General features: G+C 40.7%; 1 protein-coding gene across 6 annotated transcripts in view; it reads right to left on the bottom strand.

Moving 5' to 3' along the window:
- The window catches only part of agrn (agrin), a 257582-nt gene that overhangs the window by 8787 nt on the left and 231278 nt on the right, over positions 1-17517 (bottom strand). For 2 of the 6 annotated variants that reach the window (XM_042004268.1, XM_042004272.1), the window contains 11 exons: positions 16105-16320; positions 15572-15801; positions 13904-14038; positions 11328-11418; positions 10818-10982; positions 10567-10678; positions 8900-8911; positions 6513-6629; positions 4166-4349; positions 3235-3322; positions 543-575 (listed from right to left, as the gene is read on the bottom strand). In XM_042004268.1, coding sequence (XP_041860202.1) covers positions 543-575; positions 3235-3322; positions 4166-4349; positions 6513-6629; positions 8900-8911; positions 10567-10678; positions 10818-10982; positions 11328-11418; positions 13904-14038; positions 15572-15801; positions 16105-16320 — 1383 coding nt within the window. The remainder of the gene's footprint in view (positions 1-542; positions 576-3234; positions 3323-4165; positions 4350-6512; positions 6630-8899; positions 8912-10566; positions 10679-10817; positions 10983-11327; positions 11419-13903; positions 14039-15571; positions 15802-16104; positions 16321-17517) is intronic. The other 4 variants (XM_042004271.1, XM_042004273.1, XM_042004269.1 and 1 more) reach the window with 3 other exon arrangements.

Here is a 17517-nt window from a genome sequence, read left to right as displayed (position 1 = left end):
GCAAACCCTCAAAGAGCTTACAAGGCCCAATAAATCTCCATCGGAGCGGCTTGTCAGTGATAAGGTCAAGGTTATTAAAAGTGCAGAAGACATCATGAACAAAACAACCCTGGAACACAGCATTCCAAATCTCATATACACCACTGACTTCATAGACTTCTGGCATGATGCAGCTTCTTTTTTAGAAATGCAGGTGTTTTATCTACTGCTCATGTGTAGCAAAAAGAGCAAACCTACATTTCAACTCTAGGTGGCAGTAGTGGTTAGAATAATAGAAAAGCCATAACAGAAGTGTCTGTTCCATGCTGTTATCAGAGCTCTAATTTTTCAGAATTAATTAAACCATATGCATAAACTCTTTGTGATTGGTTTTTGTGAGTCAGTCTCAATTGTGAAAACAATGTTTTCTCTGCAGAGAAGGATTTGGCCCAGTCAGAAGTCAAGGAGGGGTTGTCTTGAGAGGGAGGAGGGAACGAGCAAACACTACCAAAAGTGAGATACAAGCAGACTGTACCAAAGTTTGAAAGCTTTGAGAGACTCACCTCTGGTCAGATGGGTTGTCCACAGACTCAGGACTTAAGGGAGCAGGGGAGAAAGTCATGCAGTGTAAGCGCAAACCGGCCACAAGGAGAGACGAAGGCAGGGAGGGGAAGGGAGGAAGTTGTGAGCCCCCTGGGTGACTCACAGAGGTCTAGCTAAGACCTGGACTTGCAAAAAGCATAACTTATCTATTCCACTGTGACATTGGGCATTTCGGGGGGTCGATAACTGTTGTGTGATCATAGGAAGTGTAGCTTAACCCTGATAACACCACAACCATAAAACGGGGTTCTCAAAAGAACCACTTAGCTTACAATGGATGCACCAAAATGCCTTGAGATCAAGCATTTCTTTTTTTCTTTAAGCATTAAGATTAAGTACATTCATAGTCAGTTTCCACACTGGTACAAATCCTGCTTTAAGTCAGCGTCCAATTATTGAACAGATCTTTTATATTTATGGGGACTGCAGTGCCATGGCTTTTACCTTCTGTCTAGCTAGGAAAGCAGTGGATGAGAAAAATTGGGCAGTTGTCAAAAAATGGGGTCAAGCGTGGTATGAGCTGAGAGTCATGGCCGGACATGATTTGTCACTGAAATAATGGGACTTGAGCGAATCGACCTGAACTTTGCGATATGAGCATAGAGTTGAAGGAGGAGTGAGCGCAGGCTGCTGTAAATAGAAACAGAAACATTACCCCAAGGTGAGAGCTTGACATTTTGGCCTTCCCATCACTTAATGACCTCTGAAGAAATGTATTATTTTCTTTATAAAATTAAATTATGCTGCATTGATTGATGTTGCACCAATACTCTGGTTTGCTTAAATTCACACTTATTGTGGCTCTTACTGACTGTGACATCCATTAAACTTTTGACAGTCTGGCTCCAAGGACCACTGTCCCCTCCTGCTAAGTGAGATTGATGCCCATGGCTACATACTGTGGAGAGATCTCAATTGGAGGTCTAATCTACAAAGGGAGATAAATCTGTGATTAACATGTCACAGCTATTCAGCACAGCCGACTCCGTAATTATTCACAATTACAGTTAGAGATCTGGCAAAAATGAAATGACAGAAACCCTGGCGTGGATGGGAAACTCTGGGTTCAATCCAGTCGGCTTAATTTGAGTGGAAATCTGCTTCACTGCTTGGTGGGACTTTTTAAAAAGAGGCTACTTACCAAGCTAATGAGCAAGAAGAAGGAAAAAAAACAAATAAAGTCATGACCGAAGGTTTTCCCAAGCAGGAACTCCACTGGCACTAGAAACTAGGTTAAGGGGTATTTAGTATATCCTCCTATTGCAGTTTTCAGGGGGTTCATTCATTTCCCACAAAACACTTAATGCCGCAACGTGCACGGCAATTAATTTAGTTTATGAATGAGTTACAACCATGCATAAATTATTGCACATTCTTTGTACAGCAATTCATTTTCTCTGGTTGAGCACAATGCTTCACATGCACACGTTCATGCTTCTCTTTGCGCTGAAGAAAAAAAAGGGATTTAATGACTTCAAAATGTATTCAAAATAATGAAATCTGTCAAGTTACATTATGGGAATGAAGCTTGAATGTAAAATCTGACTTTAACAGTCAAAGATGGCTTCTGTGTGGAAACTAAGGCTGTAAATTGAATGTACTTTAATCTTTTCCTTTGGGTTAACTATCAAAAATGGATTTTTGTTGCTGTTAGTTGGGGCTTGGTTTGAAAATGGACAAACACCTGGACTTTTAATCTACTTACTCTGGTATCTCATTGGTCAGTTGGCTTGAGTGAAAAGGAAAGACAGTGAAGGACATTTATAAGACAAGGACAGATGTGGAAAATGACAAGGGACTTCAGATTGAAGGACAGGACAAAGGAACGCAGATTAGGGACAAACAGCAAAGATGCACATTTAGACAAACATGGAACTGACAGAAATTTCTTGTCACTTGTTTCAAAGTGGGTTTGAGTTGTGTGTCTCAAGGGGTGCATGATGATCTGCAGACAGAGGCCCGGTTTTCACACTTCAAAGTGATTGTGCAAAGAGCTGTGGGATATAGAACCGTATGCTTGATGCCTTTTCAGGTTCGTTGCATAAACAGTTTGGTTTATGCAAACCTGGAGGCGCAGTCTTGCCGGTTTTGTAGATGGATAGCAAAATAAAAATGTCTCATCAGCTGGTTATAGGGAGAGGGTTTTCTTGAGGTTGTTTTTGTTTTGTTCCACAAACCATTTTATAATTATGTCATCATCTTTTTCCCATTTCTTGGGTGTTAAAAATTGAGGCTGAAGCATCGTTGGACCCCAGTTAGATGAAAAATAGTCATCCACACATTTGAGATAAGATAAGAAGTTTAATCGTGTGTATGTCTGTTGTCCGGCGTCAATATGAGCTAAGCTTTCCAGTAGACCACAGACTGAAGGGGGTGCACTCAGGGCAAGACTCTAAATGCTAACTGTCTTGCTAATTAGTGAAATCCTGTCACAAGGAAAGCAAAACTGTCACAGACTGGGAGAGTGAACTATTAGCCAAGTGCCTAGTTTACCCTGAAGCCCTATCACTGATGATATCATCAACACTGTCATCACCGCTTACCAAGGAAGGAGATGGATAGACTGAGGGGTTATTTGGCTAAAAGCTATTACAACAGAGATGGCTGATGGAGCTGAAAAGACAATGATGTTCCACTTGTCCTCCTCCTTACCTCTTTGTAACAGCATTGTGGTACTCAATGAACGTCCGTCCGTCAAAGGCGATGGCCTCGGTCTCTCCAGCGGACTTCTCATGGATAGCTGCGAAGGAGGGGGGAAGGGTGAGAGATGAGGATTGCTCAGAGGATGAGATCACACCAATCAATAAGAGTAAGGATTCAGTTATCAGAGCTGCAGGCAATGGGGTGTGAGCTAAATGGGTTGGAAGGTGTGTGTATGTGGGGGGGGCGTGGGTTTTAATTAACGTGAAAGGGACAACCGACCACACACACAAGGTTAATGGCGAAAGCAGTGACTGAGTATAAAAGACAGATCGGGCTGGAGAGAGTGTATGTCTGGCAGGGTAACATGATGATGATGAAAGGGATGTGCAACCCTTTCATTTCTTGAATATTCAACTGACACACTTAATCATTTTCACAACGGCCGCTTCACTTTGAAATCAATACATAACAGCACCGACATAAAAAAAGACGTCACATGTGCAATATTAGCATTATCTTGCACAGGAACAACACAATGCTAATGAAAGTCTAAGAGGAGGAAAATTGAGGCTCATATTTTACCCTCCAAAGAACCAAGCCAAAATCAAGCTAAGCTAATTGAAGCATCACTGATTTCAATCTCACTTATACTAAGTTTTATAAGATGCCAAATTACAGTGTTTCCTTTTAAAGCTAGAGCAGATAATCTTGGATGAGAAAATGTGACCAGAAAATGATTCACAGCATCTACTCTATGATAAGATGATTTCAACCCAGTGGTTACTGGTAGCCACTGGCTTAAAAAAAAAACAAAGAAATAATCATAATGATCCTTAAAATCACAATAGGAAAAGTTTTTAAGCACTGAGGTCATTAATGATTTTCAAGAGTATGAACACAAATTAAAAATGGCCGCAAGCAAATTTGTAGCAATACTCACGGGTTTGACAGTTTTCCCCGGAGAAACCGTGGGGGCAAATGCACTCATAGGCTCCCAGCTCAGGGTTGCAGCGACCGCCATTCTGACAGGGTTCCTGGGAACATGGGTGGCCCTGGAACATGACTATGTTACTGGAGTTCAGGGCGTTCTCCTCCCTGAGGATTGGTGTACTCATCAGCATAATCTGGAAACAGAGTGAAAAATAGTGAAACTTTGTAAATATAAACTAAAAGTCTGGCATTATCCCAGCCTTGGCTTGGAGGTATAAAACACAAACAAAACAAAAAGGAACCAAGAAAGAAATCCCTCTCGATTCACTGAGTCCCACAACATAACGTGTAATACCAAATCACAGAAGTACTGCGTTCAAGCCTCTAACAACTCAGGTTCAAGCGTTAATCACCTCATTTTGAGTCAAATACTCATTACTAAATAAACAACTGAGTAAAACTTTAGAAATGAAGTCTGCAGGAATCATTAATAAATTAATTAAAACTCCAGCCCTTAGAAATTCTGTCTCATTAGGAGTGAGTAAGTGCTGTCAGTGAAGATTTTTGAGGGTTGTGAGCTGGTGTAGCAACAAACAACCCCCACAAACGCAATCACACTAGAGAACTGTGAGCTATCATATAGATCTGCCTCAACTGGAAAGAAAATAAACACAAACTGATGTCAAGCAGTGGCTGAAGGACCATAAAAGTCATGCGCAAATCACATATTTACATATACTATATTCATATAGTCTATTGTCTTTTAAATTCTAACTAGTCTTTTGTTTGTTGGCTTATTTTTGACAGCTGTTTATTTATATTTGTCCATTTTTCCTGTTTTAGGATTACACATAAAAACGACTGTTTAAATCATGTATCTTTGTTAGCACCAGCTAAGAAACAAAAAAACCAAAGCATAGCAAAAAAACCTGAAAGAGAGAAATATGTCACATGAAATAACATCCACAGCTTTTAAGTGTGTGTTCTTGTATGGAGGCATGTGTGCCACCAGATCATTCAGTTTAACTTCATATCCTTAATTTACTAAAGTTTAAAAATCTCTTGAGATTTTGTTTTATGCCAAATCAAGCCTATAATGCAAAGAGAGCAGCCTCATAACAATGAATCAGTGATGGATTCTACACTGCTGATGCAGAAACGAAGCATAACACACATTTCATCCATTTTAGTCTGAGTGGTATCTGGTAGCTTCCTCGGTGAATGTGTCATGTTTGGAAACATGGGAGGCAGCGAGTGATGCTGGGACAAATATAGTCAGGCTCAGTTAAGTTAATCATTTTCAACACATCACATACTGTGTGTAATGTGAAAACAGTATATTCTTACACAATCTAATTTGACTACAATGACAGAAAAAAATGTTTATTGCAGCTCAATTAAAAAAAAACCTTAATTCTATTTCACATTTATTTCACATTTGTGCACCAAAATAATATAAGATCATAAATCACTATGAACAGTTTTAGAGCTCAGCTTGGAGCTTCCAATACAGTTTTCTTTTTTTATGTCTGTTAGCTCAATTTAATTGCTTTTGTTGTTAAAATGATCTCATTAAAATTTTCTCTTTGTAGAAGACCATTAAAAAATGTTATCTTTAGGCTCTTGACTTTTTTCTTAAAGAAACCATTCACTTAAAAGGTTTTGAATTTTCTGTTGAAGAATCATTAAATAATTATTGAACACATCCTAAAAACAAATAAAAGGGTCATAAAGTGAGGCTGTAGATTTAGATTAACATGTTCTTATAAAGATAAATTCTTCACTGTCAACGAACTAAGCAGTAGGTACTGATTCACCACGAGTTAAATACCGCATCAAAATGCAAAAACATCCTGTCTTCCTTATAATGAACTATTCCCTAGAGGCCAAGTTCGACAAACACCACATTTAGCTTTTGATAAGCTCGACACCATCGAGGGAAAGTTTGCATATGAGAACTAATGACAAGTTTGTACAAAGACCAGCATCCAGCCTTTGTTCTACATGAGGTATTTTTGGCACTCAGAGATGAGCTTTTTTCTGGAAAGTGAAGGAAAAAAACTGGAAAGCTGTCAGGGAAAGATCTGAGAATAGCAAAATGGAAGGACTTCAAAATGTGCATCTATTATTAGCCCATGCTAATCCAAATGAGCAGAGCCACTTCTAGTCACAGTGTGAGCTTATAATGGAAAATTGCTCAGATGAGGGTTTGTGGTATGACAGCGGGGCACCTAATAACTTATCATTCAACTTTGCTACAGTATGTCTCAAGAGGCCTGAGTCATTAAAATAACATAAGCTTCATAAGCAGAACTAATGTCAAAACACTTAAAAATAGCAGCTTGTAAACTTTTTACCTTTTGAATTGTTCCCTTGAAGCCCTCTGTGAGCGCAGCAGCTCTCGGTAGTCTGCTGTAATCGGGAACTCCACCAACAAAAAGAGACTCCTTTAGGTTGAGATCTTTGTGTACGTTCTGATGAGACAGGACAACAAAAGGGTTTCACCTAATGAGCCAAATCATCACATAACTTGGAAACTTCCTCACATGTACTTTTAAAAATCTACAGTTTATTATTTTTCTACTCAGCCTGGTTTTTTAGTTTGGATATAATGTTTTTTTTTTTTTTTTTTTAATTGCTCATTGTGGCGGTATTCACTGTGAAATAATGTTTTAAAATGAGCACAAACAGTAAAGAAATTAGTGTTATTTTGATTATTTCTATCATTTCTTCCCTTTAATAATACCAACTGAAGTTGCACTAATCATTGTTGGAAAAATCTGACCAGTCACCTTTACAAAGAAGTACAACTTGTAAGGATTGTGCTTCTGTGGAATGAGCAACGTAGCTAAACGTGTGTGTGCCGGTAACATTTAGAAGATCCATGTACAGCCACAACAGCTTGGTGCCTCCTCCGTTCAGCTGTGTTGTTCATTCTGCAAACAACAATCTTGACTAGTTGTTCCTCACTGTTAAGGTGTCTAATCAGGCTTACCAATGACATACACTACAACACCAATTTGGATTATTAAACAGGTCAACCAAACATAACTTTTCTTCCTTTTTGTGCAAAGTTTAATATCTTAATAGTGAATGGAAATACTTGTGTACCTTTTCACTTGAGATGTCCACAATGAGATTAACTTTTACCAAATTTGGAGACATACTGTATTTAGATGGCTCCATTAGGGGAAAGAGTAAAAGGAATGAATTCATATTGAACTTAACTGGACTTTCCTGCCTTTCTTTCACATCAATCTGTTTGATACATTACAACACAAGTGATTTTTCTGTCTCCCATAGAGAGTGGTCAATTATCGTCTGTGTGACATACAGAGAGACTACAGAGGAAAAATCAGGAGCAGGGCGGACTGCTGATATGGATAGTTCTTTATAGGCATCTCTAATGAATAGCTGATTATAAGCACCGACCTTTCAAACAGATGAGTGTGGAGACACATTAATTGCAATTCATTTGCGTGTTAGATGGGTATGAAAATCGATTCTTTCTACCAAACCTTTGGGACAGCTGCTTTGCATTTGCAAAGGTGACACTTGCTTCTTATGCAAAGAAGAACCAAACCACTTCAGTAGGAAGAAATTAATGATCTTAACTTTATGCAGGCCAGTAATTGCCAAAAGGGTAAAGTGGAGTTAATTGCTGGAAAAAAAATTGATGGAAGGGGACAAATAAATATGCAAGCTGGCATCAGCTTGGCTTTTATTTAGGAAGGGATTTGAAGAGCAGGAAGCAGCGGAGCTTGGCTGAAGCCTGGGGCTGTGTCACTGCACCTTGAGCTGCTTCCAGCAGAGACGGGGCAGAGACTTGACCAAAGCTGGTGGACCCAGATGTAGCTGATGCCTCCGGGCTTTGCCAATAGGTGTCACTGACTGTGGGGCAAAGTTTCCCACCTCAGGCTCTTTCTGTAAACATTACTGCTTGGCACTCTGCAGTTAAATCAGGGATGTTCCTGTTGTTTTTTTTTTAAATGTTTAAAATCTTACATCTCTATAAGGTGGAACTTGAGCAGTGTTATTTTTCTATGACTAAGTGAGAATCCATGCAATGAAATTGAAGATCCCGCCCCTCTTTTCTTAAACAGATAATAATCTGCACCTATACAAGGAAGTCAGTTGGTTCTATAGACTTCCTTGATGTAAAGTGAGTTTGTTGTGTCTTATGGTCAAGTGAGTGGGTCATAGAGTGAAGTGACTTCATGTGATTATGGAGGATTGTTCCTGTGTGCAACAGAAGTGAGAGCAGATGACAAAAGAACAGCCCAGCTTGGCTCAGCACCTCATCATCTCCTACGGTATACATCCTCCTCGCTCCCACTTTCTTGACAGGCACACAGCACCACGCGATATCCCCGCCTACGCCACACTAATGAAGACGTCTCTTTGTTGCTTTAAAACAATGACGGTGTAAAAGATGACTGCTTCCTTTCCTTCTTCCCTGCCACCTTCCCACCCCCTTCCACCCTCATAGCAGATGGACTGAGGTGAAAGCCAAACTGTGCTCTTTAAGAGCATCTCTTCTTCAGTACTGTGTGTGCATATATGAGCTTATGAAATGGCAAAGTTTTTCTACAGAACTGGCACTTTCAAAAGGTGCCCGCAGCTCTGCAGAAGTGGCTTTTTTCTTCAGTGCTGTTGTTGCATGGTGAGATGGGGGTGAGAGTACTCGGTGAACGGCTCAAAATGAAACACGGGGCTAAGGTGTGACTGGGACTTGTCTCATTACCTTGCGTGATCTCTTATTTCCAGACAGCACATCATAAAGAAGGAAAGAAAATAAGGAGGAAGAGAGTTAATAGGGGAAGACTAGTAAGTGTCTGTGCACAGAGAGGCATGCAGAGCAAGGCAAGTACAAAAGATCACCAAGGACACATTCACATATTACCTCATGGTTACACATATACACATCTGTAAAAGCTTTAGAAATAGTTGGTGGGGAGCACAGACAAGTGACACAAGTACATTAAATAAGAACATAAAAAAATGGGGGGAACACATTGTGTGTTATATACCATGTGTATACATTCAAAAAGCTGTGCAAGAATCAATGCAAATAAGGTGTGCATCTAAAAAGGCTCTGCATGAGGCAGATGGTGCCATTTAGGAAAAGATGAAAAGAAAAAAAAGGAAAAAACTTCATGGATGACAGACTGTGAATAGAGCCACTTAACCCAACCTCATTTACAGGCTGCTGTCATTAAATAAGAGGTAAAGTAGATTTTTATTTCTCCTATCTCTGCCTTTGAAAGTTTGTATTTCATTATGCTGGCAGCCTGAACTGTCCTTGATATGATGATTGCTCTTAAATGTATCCATATACGTGTCTGTATGTGTCCTGTGGGTTTCTCTGAGAAAAAACCTTTACTGTAACTCACCCTGGTTCTTAAAGCTGAAGTAGGAGAGAATTAGCTGAGATCCACAGTGGATGGATTCTGTATTGAGCTCCATAACTAGTCTCAGCTCATCCCTTGTGTCCTCCCTGCCCCCCCTCTACACACACACACACACACACACACACACACACACACACACACGTGTCTTTGCTTTTCCTTTGCTCTCTTCTTTTAATAAGATTTTCTGCCTCTGTAGCTGGAGTACAACACAATTACCATACAGACGATGGGAGGCAGTGGGGGAGGGACTGAGCAGTGAGATAAAATATAAATTTAAAAAAAGGGAGACTGTTGCATCTTACAGGAGATGATGGAGCTGACAGGGTCCATGTTCATAATTACAAATTACACTGTTTAATATAATTGGGTGACTTACAGACTTATCAAACTATGAGATCACCCTCATTTAAAAGCATGTACCTGCTTTATTGGTTTAGGCACCGAGCTCAAGAGTTTCATTACGCTCCTCTTGCTGCTGATATCGCCCTTATCTGCCTCAAACTCCCCTGACACCACCCCAGAGGCTGAATTTATGAAAAAGACTGTATACCAGCAGTAAAGGCTGCTTTTCATTTTAGAATGCAAGACCAAGTTTTTATGTCCAGCAGAGATTATCAAAGGCAGAGAGTAAGAAAAACATTGCAGCTCCAAATTAAGACAACTTGTCAAACTGGCCCTGCGCATCCAAAGCTCTTCATTTTACCTCCATGTATGTTTGGATATTTTCTGCAAAACAAGCCTGCAGAGCCACAGGGTGCCAAACCGTGTGGAAAACCTCAGCAAGGGGAGAGTGTTTACAGATTCAACTGTGCCTGAAGCTGTACCTTGGTGTATTGTTACAAGGGCAAATAAGAACACTAAAGCCCAAGACTGTGGCATTGATGAGATATGAGCACAATGATGAGGATACACGGTTAAAAGGAAGGCTAATCATAGCACAGCCCCATTGGTTCTGCATGCTAAAAGCAAGATAGATGATTGTTAGCTTGCTGTTTCTTACTGGTGACTCTCCCTGGACACCGTCTTTCTGGTTAACCATGATCTCTCCTTTGCGTTGGAAGCGCTCCAGGTTGACGGTGTTCCACACATTTAGCTGGATTGGCTGCTTACTCCTTAACCAGACACACACACACACAGAAAGTAGGTAAAACAAGCAAAATTAAGGTAAAACAATTAAAATTCAGCTGTTGCTACGTTTGGTATGTTTTTTAATGTTTGTGAGACTCTCCAAGACTCTCAAATAATTAGAACCTGATATTAGCTGGTCCCTTTCCTAGGTCGTAGCGAAACTCCAGGAACCCATTATTTAGGGACAGAGAGATGAAGTCGCCTTTTCCGTCTGATTTCTGACCGTTGTAGAAGATCAAACCATTGGAGTCATTGGCCATGAGAACCACCGTCATGCTGACTTTTTGACTGCAAATGAGGCATAAGCAAAACTCCATGAACACACCGCAGTGAAATACTATTATTCATACCAAAGACAGAAGCAAATGATAAATGTTTTTTTTTTGTATTCGGTGCACTTTTTACTGTAGGAATTGTGTAGAGACACTACAGCACATTAACCACCCTTAGACCTTGATCAAGTTCTTTGTGCAGACCTCATTATCAATTCAGCTCAGGCTTAAGGAAGGCTGAGCTTGCCATTTGCCTCAGGCACAGAACAAGTTTAGTGCACAAAAACTACATAGCATTCAGCGTTCAGTAATACACATAATGCTTCACTGTGTAGGTTTCATACCAAGACCTGGGACTTACTGCAGCTCATGCCCGTGGAGATGGAGCCCCTTCAGCTGCAGGTAGGAGTCTCCGTTGAACTGAGGCATGTAAGCCCCTCTCCTCTCCACCACTGGAAAAAAAAAACCCAGAAAAAAAAAGCTCGATTCAACCTCGGGCTCTGTTTGGTGTTGCTGACAGAATTGAAATTCAGGGATAGTCTTTACATCTTTGAGGGACCTGTCAGCATTACAGAAAACGATGGTTTGTATGTATAGCCTTTAGGGATTAAGACTTTCGCTTAGTAGAAATTCAAACAAAAAAACAAAAGAAAATCTAAAACCCTTATGCCAGAATGATTACACAGCATGTCACTGTATGACAAAGAACCTGTGGAGACAGGCAGAGTTTAACACACAGCTGGGACCTATGAAATAATGCAGCCATTGTATTTTTGGCAGGGCTTTTTGCAAATTCATGTCTTTGTGACATGTCTACGCCTCACTGTCTGGAGTCATTAGGACAGGCACTGTGCCATCCTTCTAACAAGTGGCTTGACATTAAAAATCGCTCAAGTGTCACCCAGGGGAGGGGGCTATGTGTTTATAATGCAAAAACTACCATCATTCAGAGTCACATGATTTGCTAGACACTCACATAAACACTGGCTAGCACACATAACCCAAAGCAGCCAGCAAAAAAGCTTTTATTCATAATTGGCTGGGATTAGCTGAGTTGAGTTAGGATGGAGAAGGCAGAGGGAGATGAGAAAGCTAATTAGCTATTGTGCGGAGGAGTGCTAATGATGATGGTACGCACCATGGAAGAGAGGGAAAAATAGTCCTGCACCCACAAGGAATTCTGCACTGAGCTGAACTCTACAGGAGACTAATGCTCACAATGTAGTTTTTCAGACAGCAGCATGGATGGTTTCTCTCTTTTTCACACATTTCTCAGCCTGAAACCATGATCAATAGGACGCTAGAGGTCAAAGCCCTAGTAAGAGCTCAGTGACCAGTGAAAGCCACATGACATATGGGCCCAGAGCTTTACAACAAGGAAGTTAGTCAATTTAAACTCTCAACAGGGACCTTGAAGCTAAAACGCCACCTAAATGAGAAGAAGGCAACACTTATAAACCTGTTGCATATCGCACTTAGGTCAATAATTAAACTCTGGTATGGTTTTATTTACATTTGAGGAATGTTACCTCATTAGCACTTGCAGTTAATCCCATAAAAACCCAATAAAACTAGAATAACAAGGCAGCTAGAATGCAAATTTTACTTTAAGACTGATGAAATAACATCCCATGGTCAGTCAGTTTGCTAGTTGCTTGCAGTGTGTGTGAGATTCACACACACAGGTGCAAAGCAGACACCCACCTGTATTGTAAAATGAAGCTACTGTTAATCTTTGGTGAAACTGCAACTGCAGTTCAATTTTTCCAAGTGGTCTTGCTTTCCTTGCTAAATGGTGATGATTTACACCATCATAGGGTAAAAGCAGTAAGGAAAGTAGGCCACTCAATACTACAGGAACACCCCTGAGAAAAGTCCTTGACTGTGATATTATAGCAGCGAGCAGTGCTGACAAACACTGGCAGAATTGAAATGAAAACCACAGCTGAGCTGAACTCGCAGACACATACACACTCTGATGCAAACACTTCATATTATGACTGCACTCACCTTCGGGCTTCTGGTGAGTGGGCTCTAAGCTACCTGTCTTTTTAACTGTTCTGAGCGCAGCCCTGAGAGGGGACGTCCGCCTGGCTGCTTCCTTATCTGAGAGCTCCTGTCTGGGGCTGACACTCTGGTTGACTGATGCTGCCATTAATCACCACAGGCAGAGAGGACTGATGTGATTAGTCATCTCATTGATTCCTGTGTAAAAATAGCCTTTTGGAATGAGAGACGCTTTGCTCACATAGCATTGATTTAGGCTCACCTCAATTTATTTTAATCACTCGCTAACTTGGACTCAGGGGTTGGACAGAGGCTACTCCCATCTGCTTTTTCTTAATTCCCTGGAGCACAGGGGTTGCATGTCTCTTTTTTTTGTTAGCATAGTGCATTCAAGTTTATCCTCTTTCATTTGCAGCAGTAAAAGTCAACTTCTACAAGAGTTTTTGACAAAAGCTACAAAGGCAAGGAGGGAAAAAACATGAGCTGACTTCAAAATGTGACACCTCCAAAAGGTGCTAATGATAAACTTCAAAAGCGGGTTGTTTTATTTTCCCAGCAGCAGCCTGGTTCTGCCATGTAAAACCAAGCACCAACAAACACGTTTGAACACAACACCTGTGGGTGGATAGCGAGGAAGACTGGAGAAATGCTGCAGTTTTGCTTCTGCTTTCCCACTAACAAGCGTTGCTGAGTCGATGTGGTGAATGGCCCGATGGGGCCAATCATCCACCTCAGTTCTGTAACACATCAACCTTCCCTTCCCCCCTCAACTCTGAAGGCTCACCTACAGTCTGCTTTTGATCTTCTGCTTCAGTTCAGGATGGATGGAGAAGTCACACAGTGGAAAGTATAGGACAGAAAATTATGCAGACATTGAGGAGGGTCTAGTTCGCATGCTCAGGTCCAAAAGCATGTTTTTAGTCAGGATACCTTTCTCACAGTGTCTGCCTTCACGTCCCATGGGGCACTCGCATTTGTACCCTCCCTCAGGGAGTGCCTGGCACTGGGAAGTCACATGGCACTTGCTGGGTACGCATGGATCATGGATGTCAGCGCATGTTGGACCTAAGTATACACAAACAGATGCCCAGGGTGAAAAAAAAGACATCAATTATGTTCCAACATTTTCAACCAATGTGTCTTTTATTCCATCTCAGATGGCTGGAAAGAGAAGGTGAAGCTAGTATGAGGACTTCCTTTTTAATAGAGGTCATTTTCTAATAGGATTTAGAAATATTACACGTCCAGATTAAACAGTGGAGAGCTTCCCCACCATGCAGACATGTTTCTGGGCCAGTGCACACTGTGGGAAAAGCTCGCACACGGCTGATAGATGATGGTTTTGCCCTCTGCCACAGCCTATTTGAATTCACCCGTCATTACTTTAGCAGTCAGAGCCTGTGGTGAGGAGAGCGCGTTAATGAACCCCATCCCTGCTGAGCTCACAGGCCTCCCCTGTTTTCCTCACTTGTTTTTTTTTTGGAAGCTGTCTTTTATCCTCCTATCCTTTTTTCATATCTCTTCTCTCTTTCAACTCTTGATGTTCTCTCACCTCTCTCATTTATCTGAATGTCCTGACATGTTCTCCCTCTAACTACAGCTCTCCCCATCTAATAATTCCCTCTTCCCTCTTTTTCTAATCTGTCCCTTCCTTCCAGAAAAGCAATCTTGGACACTTTTAAACTGACATTATGATAAAATTAAGTTGAATGCAAGTCTGCAGGCAAAGGTTCACTTCTCATTACCATTCATTTTTCACAATGTTGCCAACACAACTTCATCACAGCAGTGGCTCCTCTGAGGAGAAGGCTATCTGTATTTCTTCTGAAGCCTCTCAATACCAAAACATAAAAGTATTTCTTATATGAAATGTTATGAGATACTTTATTGATCCATGTAGTAAATTCAAGGATAATGTCTTTGAAAACTCTGCTCATAGCTGGTTTTCATTACTACTCACCTACCCCCATGCAAGGATAAACTCATTTACTATTAAAACATAAAACTTTGCCTTGACAATTAATAGGCTGTACTATAGTATCACCAATGAGGAGCCATTGACTGGGTCCTGATGGTGTCTCCTCTTTAGTGCAATTGTTTCTAAGTTTATATTTAGTTGCCATCTGCTGGAGAAAAAAAAGGAGGAGGAAAAGATGTAGAGGAACACATAAGCTAGAGGCCAGAGGCTGAAAGTTTTCATGTTTTTTGAACAGCATCAACTTATAATCTTTCATTTCTGTGTTGGACACACAGATTTGATAGCTTTGGTGTTTACAAAATGACTTCCAGCTTCTCTGCTGGGGGCATGCGTTACACTCTCAAATTAGGCTGTCAAGCTTACTTAGGATTTGTGAGTAAGGCATGACCATGCTGAATCCTTAAAAAGAAGGCAACACAGATATAAGTAACCATAATTTGAACTACAAGGTGGTCGAGTTTGAAAATGACATGTGATTAAAATTTGTTTTCTACATATTTTGCTGAACTTAAATATGTAAAAAAACAAAACAAAAAAACATAGGAATACCAATCTAGTGATAATAAAAATCAGCTGAGCTTCCCTTTGCTGTGATGAAAAGGTTTTTGTGACGATCTTACCCCAGAATCCTTTGCTACATTTGCAGTGGAACATCTCAGCCTCCTTGACCTTGCATTCAGCACCATTCTTGCAGGGATTTGGCTGACAGGGGTTGTTACCGCATTCACCCAGTCCACTGCCAAAAAGGGTGTCGCCACCGTCCTCCTGAAGGTTGAGCAAGCGGTTGTTGACATCCAGAGAGCGGATGCAGCCCACAAGACCTTCGGAAACCCCTGTCCTTTCAGTCACACTGAGAAGCACAAAGAAAGAAATCTGTAATTGCTGCATGACTAATGGACAGTCAGTAAAAGGAATGAAAATGCTGCAACACGTTGATACAATTTCTCTTAGAATATAATGCAATAAAGAAATTTGTGGTGGAAAAAAAGGAGAACCACTCAGTCTAAAGAAAGCAAGTTACATAAAACATGTGCTGTTTGGAATTAAAGCACCTTTATTTAAAATAAACCACAGTTGATAGATTTTCCATCTGATCTACTTCCTGCGCAGACTACTATCATCACTGTAACTACATATAGAAAAAAGGCCTTACTCCTGCTTCAGTTCCTCTGTCACTCCTCCAATGAACAGTTCAGTGTCAAGATTGAGGCCGTCTGTGCCACGTGGACTCTCCCCCTTGATGTCTGGCTCTTCGTCAACGCTGAGCACGGCGCTTCGCCGATTACGTGTCACTACAAGCTGATGCCAGCGCCCCTGACTGATTTGAACCTTGCTCATCAATGTACCTGTGCCCGATCCTGTGTTGAACCTAATAGGGATAATACAGAGAAGATGAGATGCCGGTTCAGTCAACAGTCTGCAAAAATCCCTACAACACCTGTGTACATTTAATATTGGTTTACACCCCCCACCACACCTGTGAGATCATTTTCTAGGTAATGCTTGCTCTTTATCAAGCAATGACTAAAATAAATCTGCTAATACAGCTAAACAAACAAATGGATATAAGCCAGGAGATAGAATAACTTTAAACTACATGACGTGACTGTAATAGAGTAATTACTCAATTAAAACATATTTTTTCACACCTTCATTTTCATTCAACCTTTTACCAAATGAGGTTTTGCTGAGGAAAAAGGCCATATCGTCACGGAAAAGAGCTGTCGTGTATGAGCACCCACACACACGGTAGTATTAGCACAACCTGAGAGCAATTATCTGCCCCAAATAATTAGTTCTTCCCTCATGTCTTGGATTTGCAGAGCTGTGGGTGGTAATCTCACAGCTGTATTTCTGGAATCAAGGCACAGCTCTATTTGAAAGCACAAGTGAATAATTATCTCCTTTAGTTTGCCATTGATTTTGTTCCCAATAGAGATCTCTAACCTGGCCAGAGTGTAAGACACTGAAAAAATCTTTGATGGGTCAGGGTGATATCCAAAAGACAAGGAAAGCTGATGGTGTTAAAAAAAGATTGCAGGTCCAAAACAGATGTGTAGAATCTGTAATTAGTCTGAAGATGCTGCCTCTCCCACATGATTTTTATTCTGCTGTGGGAAAAGAGATGAATACATATTATTCTCATTATTACAATACTGAGCGTTTCTGCAGGCTTCTGGCAAGAAAACTGGCCAATTTCAAAGGACCAGTTGAAACCGTGGTCACTGACAGCTTCAGTTGAAAGGGGAAACTGGATAATACAACATGTATTGTTCATAGTTTGTTCATGCAAATGTTACATATCCTAAAGGGGCAGTAAATCCACTTTTATATTGTGAGAACCAGTGTTAGTTGTGACAAGTACTTAGTGACGAGTGTGCACACAGCATGGCAAGTCTAAAATTCCTTAACAGAAATCTTGCATTAGTAGCCAAGATCAAGGATGAAATAAAAGATGTGGGTGTTTACCATACCAACGGGGAAGCTGTTTACATGTGGGAGTAGCTGAATGAGCTTTCTAAAGCCCAAGTACTGGATTAAGATCCATAGATTAGCTAAAGAGGAG

Source organism: Melanotaenia boesemani, chromosome 13 (genome assembly GCF_017639745.1).
Source record: "Melanotaenia boesemani isolate fMelBoe1 chromosome 13, fMelBoe1.pri, whole genome shotgun sequence".
Taxonomy (NCBI): Eukaryota; Metazoa; Chordata; class Actinopteri; order Atheriniformes; family Melanotaeniidae; genus Melanotaenia; species Melanotaenia boesemani.
The sequence above is the reverse complement of the archived record's forward strand: the minus strand, read 5'-3'. Positions and strand labels throughout refer to the sequence as shown.